Source organism: Colobus angolensis, unplaced genomic scaffold, assembly GCF_000951035.1.
Source record: "Colobus angolensis palliatus isolate OR3802 unplaced genomic scaffold, Cang.pa_1.0 Scaffold34, whole genome shotgun sequence".
NCBI lineage: Eukaryota > Metazoa > Chordata > Mammalia > Primates > Cercopithecidae > Colobus > Colobus angolensis.
In genome coordinates this window covers 1,127,074-1,134,531 of record NW_012116710.1, presented here as the reverse complement: position 1 = coordinate 1,134,531, position 7,458 = coordinate 1,127,074, and the positions used below count along the sequence as shown (strand labels likewise).

Genomic DNA, 7,458 nt, shown 5'->3' with positions numbered 1-7,458 from the left:
TGTATTTTTAGTAGAGATGGGGTTTCACCATGTTGGCCAGGCTGGTCTTGAACTCCTGACCTCAGGTGATCTGCCACCTTGGCCTCCCAAAATGCTGGGATTACAGGCGTGAGCCACCACGTCCGGCCAGTGCTTAAGTTTCCTAAGACTGTTTCTGCTTTCAGGTTTTTTTCAGTAATAAGTGGAAATGCGCATTCTCTCTTGGAATGCCCTGGCCCGTCAAACTCACCCGTGCTTCAATGTACTCTATTCTCCGTTCAAGGGCTGTCAATTTCTCGTTTAGTGTTGCAAGTCTTGAACGACAAGACATATCTGAGAAAAAGAGACTGGTGTTCAGAATTAATGTCGCTTCAAACACAGACACAGACACACACAACTCCTACACTGAAAAAGAGGAATAATACACAGAATACAAATGGAAACGGATACAGTGAGAAGTATCTTAGCACAGTTCCTTACAGTGGATCTGCTGAGTTTTCTATCAAGTATTGCAAGTAGAGAATAATGGCCCCACAAAAATGTCCTTTCCCGCAGGGCGTGGTGGCTCATGCCTGTAATCCTAGTACTTTGGGAGGACTAGACAGGTGGATCACCTGAGGTCAAGAATTCAGGACCAGCCTGGCCAACATCGTGAAACTCTGTCTCTTATTAAAAATACAAAAATGAGCCGGGCATGATGGCACATGCCTGTAATCCCAGCTACTCGAGAGGCTGAGGCAGGAGAATTGCTTGAACCGGGGGTCAAATGTTGCGGTGAGCCAAGATCTCGCCACTTCACTCCAGTCTGGGTGAAAGAGCAAAACTTGAAAAAAAAAAAAAAAAAAAAGTCCTTTCTCTAATCCCTGGATCCCGTGAATATGGATTATACGTGAGGAAACAGGGCTTTGCAGGTATGATTAAGGTTAAGAACCTGGAGATCCTAGAGTTTGTCTTGGATTGTCCATTTGGCCCCAATCTAATCATAAGTCCACAAATGTAGGTGAGAAAGGCAGAGGAAGGGGGTCAGAGATGAAATGGAAAAAGAAAAAGAGATTCGATGTGTGAAGGGGATGCAATCTGCCATTGTTGGCTTTGAAAGTGGAAGAAGGGAGTCATGAACCAAGGGATATAAGTGACTTTTAGAAGCTGGGAACAACTCTCAGCTGACAGCCAGCAACAAAACAGAGATCTCAGTTCTACAACCACAAGAAACTGAGTTCTGCCAACAACCCAATATTCGAGGAACTAGACCCTCTCCTTGAGCCTCCAGAAAGGAAGGCAGTCCTGCTGAAACCCTGATGGGAGCTCAGGCCAGGAGCAGTGACTCATGCCTGTAATCCTAATACTTCAGAAGGCCAAGGTGTGAAGATTGCTAGCCCAGTTACCAGTGTTCAATTTATGACCTACACATAGTTAATAATAAATTTATGTGGTTTAAGCCATAAAATGTGTGGTAATTTGTTTTTTTGTTTGTTTTTGAGACGGAGTCTCACTATTGCCAGGCTGGAGTGCAGTGGCGTGATCTCGGCTCACTGTAACCTCTGCCTCCCAGGTTCAAGTAATTCTCCTGCCTCAGTCTCCCAAGTAGCTGGGACTACAGGTGTGCGCCACCATGCCCAGCTAATTTTTTTTTGTATTTTTAGTAGAGATGGGGTTTCACCACATTGGCCAGGATGGTCTCAATCTCTTGACCTCGTGATCCGCCCACCTTGGCCTCCCAAAGTGCTGAGATTACAAGTGTGAGCCACTGTGCCCAGCCTGTGTGGTAATTTCTTATGCCAGGAATAGCAAATGAATACACCAAGGCTGTACAGCTGTTTACTAATGGCCTAAGACTTTCAAAAGAGGGGACAAGAATAAGAAAATAATCTCAATAGGAAAGAAGTGAGGTCAGGTGCAGTGGCTCATGCCTGTAATTCCAGCACTTTAGGGAAGCCAAGGTGGGCAGATCATTTGAGGTCAGGAGTTTAAGACCAGCCTGGCTAACATGGTAAAACCCCATCTCTACTAAAAGTACAAACTTAGCTAGGCGTGGTGGCGAGTGCCTCTAGTCCCAGCTACTTGGGAGGCTGAGGCAGAAGAATCACTTGAACCTGGGAGGCGGAGGTTGCAGTGAGCCAGGATCACACCACTGCACTGCAGCCTGGGTGACAGAGTGAGACTCCATCTCAAAAAAAAAAAAAAAGTAGAGGCCAAGAAAGCAGCAGAAATTATGGAGAGGGAAGGTGTGAGAGTTCTGAGCTCATTAAAGCCATGTCACTACTGTTCCTCCTAGAGGCAAAAGGCCTTTCAGAACAAGAGAAAACCTGGAGAACATCAAATACCCTATAAAGCCCACATTCCATCTGTGAAAACAGCCAAAATTCTTTTTCTTCCTCCAGCTTTTCCAATCTTCTTTTACCATCTCATTCAAAATGAAACCAGATTTAATTTAAAACATCTTTTTCTCTGCCAACTTCTGTAACAGGAACTATTCTTTTTCCAACTATTCTCAATATATGAGAGAAAAGGTATCTTAGCATGGTCATTATCTTCTACTCTCTCCTCCAACATTGTTGTTCAGTCATCTCTCAATAACCTACAGTTTTTAAGTCTGAAACATTCGCTGAGACTCTCCCACGCAATGATTTAACACTTAGCTAACAAGCTGCCTTTTCATCTATTCCCTGGCTGTTTCGCAAAAGCGCTTCAGCATCCATTTTGACAAATCTTCCTACACCCTAATCTTGCCTCAACTGTCATCTTATTATGTCCAAATCTTACTCATCTTGCCTGTCTGTCTCCCCCAAGGCTAAGTTCAAATTCTGTCTCTGAGAGGTCTTGCCAGATGGACATCATAATTCTCCTCTTCTGTATTTACCTAAACATTTACGGATGAATATCCTTTTTTTTTTTTTTTTTAAAGAGACACGGTCTTGCTCTGTCACCCAGGCTAGAGTTCAGTGGCGCGATCACAGCTTACTGTGCCCTCCAACTCCTAGGTTCAAGTGATCCTTCCACCTCAGCCTCCCGAGTAGCTAGAATTACTACTCAGTAGGTGGATGCCACTGTGCCCGACTAATTGTTTTCTTTTTTTTTTTTGGTAGAGATAGGGCTCTCACTTTGTTGCCCAGGCTGATCTCAAACTCCTGAACTCAAGCAATCCTCCTGCCTTGGGCTCTTAAAGTCCTAGGATTACAGGCGTGAGGCACCGTGCCAGCCTCTGAAGTTCTAATTTGTAAGTTATTCGTGTACTTGGTCTTTGGTTATCACTTCCTCCTTTGGAAAAAGATTTTACAAATAAGAATGTGCATCACTATTATTTAAGATGGTGAAAAAGCAACAAACCCAAATGCCTATGATTGGAATGGTTTGATATAGTGTATCAGTGAGACTATTAAAATAGGCATTAAGAGTTACAATGGCTGGGTGCGTTGGCTCATGCCTGTAATCCCAGCACTTTGGGAGGCCGAGGTGGGCGGATCACTTGAGGTCGGAGTTCAAGACAAGCCTGACCAACACGGAGAAACCCCATCTCTACCAAAAATACAAAAAAAAAAAGAAACCCTGTCTCTACTAAAAATACAAAATTAGCTGGGCATGGTGGCGCACGCCTGTAATCCCAGCTACCCAGGAGGCTGAGGCAGGAGAATGGCTTGAACCCAGGAGGCAGAGGTTGCAGTGAGTTGAGATTGCACCACTGCACTCCAGCCTGGTCTGTCTCAAAAAAAAAAAAAGGCTGGGCGCGGTGGCTCACGCCTGTAATCCCAGCGCTTTGGGAGGCTGAGACTGGTGGATCATGAGGTCAGGAGATCAAGACCATCCTGGTGAACACGGTGAAACTTGGTGAAACCCCACCTCTACCAAAAATACAAAAAATTAGCCGGGCGTGGTGGCGGGAGCCTGTAGTCCCAGCTACTTGGGAGGCTGAGGCAGGAGAATGGCGTGAACCTGGGAGGTGGAGGTTGCAGTAAGCCGAGACCACGTCATTGCACTCCAGCCTGGGCGACAGAGCGAGACTCCGTCTCAAAAAAAAAAAAAAGTGGCCAGAGGCAGTGGCTCACGTCTGTAATCCCAGTACTTTGGGAGGCCAAGGTGGGTGGATCACCTGAGGCAGTGAGCTGAGATCGCACCATTGCACTCCAGCCTGGACAACAAGAGCTAAACTCTGTCTAAAAAAAAAAAAAAAAAAAGTTACAAGTTTGAGGAGTATTTAATGAAATGGGAAAATGTTCATGTTACAAAGCCAAATGATATTTATGGACTTATAATTTACAATTTATTTACATGTCTGTTTCACCATTTGAACAAGTTAATGGAAAGAAGTACGTATTGCCTCTTGTAACCTCAGTACCATGCCTGCTACACAGATGTTGACTGAAAAAAAAAAAAAGGTGCATTCTGGTATGTTATGGAACAAAAGATTGACTCTAGTGTAACTCTACTCACCTCACAAGTGGGAAAACTGAGTCCTAGGTAAGCTGAGGGCCCATGTTGGGTCACTAATGGAACAAAATAACAGCAGGGCTGAGTTTAGAACCCCGTTCTTGACTGCCCAGTATGGTATTCTTTCCCATCACACTGTCCCAATGCACACTGCTACCATTTTTCTGTGCCTCCAGGGCTATAATTTATACCCCAGGTCTCCATCTGCCACTTTCCATTCTTTTACCTGCTTAAAGTATACAATTCAGTGGTTTTTAGTATATTTACAGAGTTGTGCAATCATTACAATTTACTTTTAGAATATTTTCATCATCCCCAAAAGATACCTTATACCTCTTGGTCCTATCACTCCTCATTCTGCCACCCCTCAGACCCTGGGAAATACTAATCTTTGTCTCTGTGGATTTGCCATTTCTGGACATTCTTCATTCTTTTTATGCTTGTGCTGCTTCCTTGAATTCCCAGGTCTAGCTTAAGTATGATCACTTCAGCATCCCCCCTTTCCTGGATGCACTGCCACTTTCTGTCGGAACTGCCCCACAGGACCAAGCCTTTTTTCAGTCTGGTTTTTGGAAGTCTAAAGGCACATTGTGTATGCTACTGAGTAAGAGCATGAATATTATCTCTGACAACCTGTCATTTCCCATGAAGAAAGACATACCAACTTTATTGGGGGAGGTAAGAGAGGGAAGGTTCCTTCCTGGGTGGCTATTCTGTTCTAGCTGTCAATCTGGTAATGAATTAGAATTCAGGAACAATACTATACTATGCTACTGGCCTACATGGATAAACACTATTGAGAAACAGAAAATGCTCAACTCCAGAAACTTTGGTTATATTTTAAATCCTAATAAGTACACGCTGGTTCAAATAAAAAACACCAAGAAAGCATTCAGCAGCCGGATAAATCTGAGACCAGAGCACAGTATGTGTACATTATCACCAGCCTTTAATTGAAAATACCAGTTCTTGTTAGGGAACAAATGCTTTTATCAGACAGCTCCTTCTCTGAACTCACTGCATATAACTTTAGCATTACAAAAATCAATACTGTCAGGCCGGGCATGGTGGTTCACGCCTGTAATCCCAGCACTTTGGGAGGCCGAGGTGGGCGGATCACTTGAGGTCAGGAGTTTGAGACCAGCCTGGCTAACATGGCGAAACCCCATCTCTACTAATAATACAAAAAGTAGCTGGGCATGGTGGCGTGCACCTGTAATCCCAGCTACTCGGGAGGCTGAGGCAGGAGAATGGCTTGAACTCAGGAGGCAGAGGTTGCAGTGAGTCAAGATTGCACCACTGTACTCAAGCCTGGGCAACACGGCAAGACTCCATCTTAAAAAAAAAAAAAAAAGAAAAGAAAAGAAAAAAGAAAAAGAATTAGCCAGGCATGGTGGTGCATGCCTGTAGTCCCAGGTACTCGGGAGGCTGAGGCAGAAGAATCACTTGAAGCCGGGAGGCAGAAGTTGCAGTGAGCGAGATTACACCACTGCATTCCAGCCTGGGCAACAGAGCGAGACTCCGTCTCAAAAAAAAAAAAAATACTGCCTTTCTTTTGGAATGTTTTTGTAGTTAAGTCTTACTTTTCCAGCAAAATTCTGAATATCTTAGGAGTGGGTATCATATCTATTTATTCATATTTATTCCTTTCTCACAGCATCTGACACACACCAGGCATGCTGTATTTGTTGGCTTAGTACAAAAACTAAGATTTTTTTAAAAAGCCACATTCTCTATTTTTTCTTTATACTTCTCTGCATATATTACCTTTAGAACCAGAAAAAAAATAGTATAAGAATAAAAAGCGATAATCTCTAACCATCTGTTTTTAGAAGCTTCACCAATTCCAAAGTACAGAATAGGCCTAGTGTTAGGATGTTATTGCTACATTATGATTTGTACGTCCTCAAGTTCACGTGGGAGACTGTGACTCTACTCTCACCAGGTGGAATCACAGGGTAAATGCTTTTCAGAAAGTTATTCACTATCTTAGAAAAACAATTCTCTCTCCAAAATACATGGCCCATGCAGATTCTCTGTGGTCAGGGTAAGGACTACAGAATTGATAACATATTTGAGGAACTTCAGATGCTCCGTCAAAGTAAATTATTTTTCTTTGAGACAGAATCTCACTCTGTCACCAGGCTGGAGTACAGTGGCACGATCTTGGCTCACTGCAACCTTCGCCTCCAGGGTTCAAGGGATTGCTCCTGCCTCAGCCTCCTGAGTAGCTGGGATTACAGGTGCACTCCACCATACCCAGCTAATTTTTGTATTTTTAGTAGAGACAGGGTTTCACCATGTTGGGCAGGCTGGTCTCGAACTCCTGACCTCATGATCTGCCCACCTCAGCCTCCCAAAGTGCTGGGATTACAGGCGTGAGCCACTGCACCTGGCAGTAAATTCTTATTGAATCTTTACACCACCAAACCATATCATCATAAACATGTTAGAGTTAACCCCTGAACAACTCAGGGGTTAAGAACATCAACCCTCTGTGCGGTTGAAAATCTGCACAGGCTGGCACGGTGGCTCACACGTGTAATCCTAGCGCTTTGGGAGGCTGAGACACGAGGATCACTTGAACTTAGGAGTTTGAGAACAGCCTGGGCAACACAGTGAGACCTCATCTCTATTTTAAATACATAAGAAAAAGAAAATCTGCATATAATTTTTGTCTCCCCAGAACTAAACTAATAGCCTACTGTTGACTGGAAACCTTACTGATAACAGGAGCAGTTGATTAACACATATTTTGGAAGTCACATATATGACACACTGTATTACAATAAAGTAAACTAGAGAAAAGACTATGTTACTAAAAAAAACATGAGGAGGCTGGGTGCAGTGGCTCACGCCTGTAATCCCAGCACTTTGGGAGGCCTAGGCGGGTGGATCACAAGGTCAGGAGATCGAGATCATCCTGGCTAGCATGGTAAAATCCCATCTCTACTAAAAAATAAAAAAAAATTGGCCGGGCGCGGTGGCTCAAGCCTGTAATCCCAGCACTTTGGGAGGCCGAGACGGGGGATCACGAGGTCAGGAGATCGAGAC

The 7,458-nt window shown here is 44.0% G+C and overlaps 1 protein-coding gene across 1 annotated transcript in view; it reads right to left on the bottom strand.

Moving 5' to 3' along the window:
* The window catches only part of BRK1 (BRICK1, SCAR/WAVE actin-nucleating complex subunit), a 13,296-nt gene that overhangs the window by 1,506 nt on the left and 4,332 nt on the right, over nucleotides 1-7,458 (bottom strand). Inside the window, exon 2 of the mRNA XM_011952274.1 lies at nucleotides 230-312. Coding sequence (XP_011807664.1) covers nucleotides 230-312 — 83 coding nt within the window. The remainder of the gene's footprint in view (nucleotides 1-229; nucleotides 313-7,458) is intronic.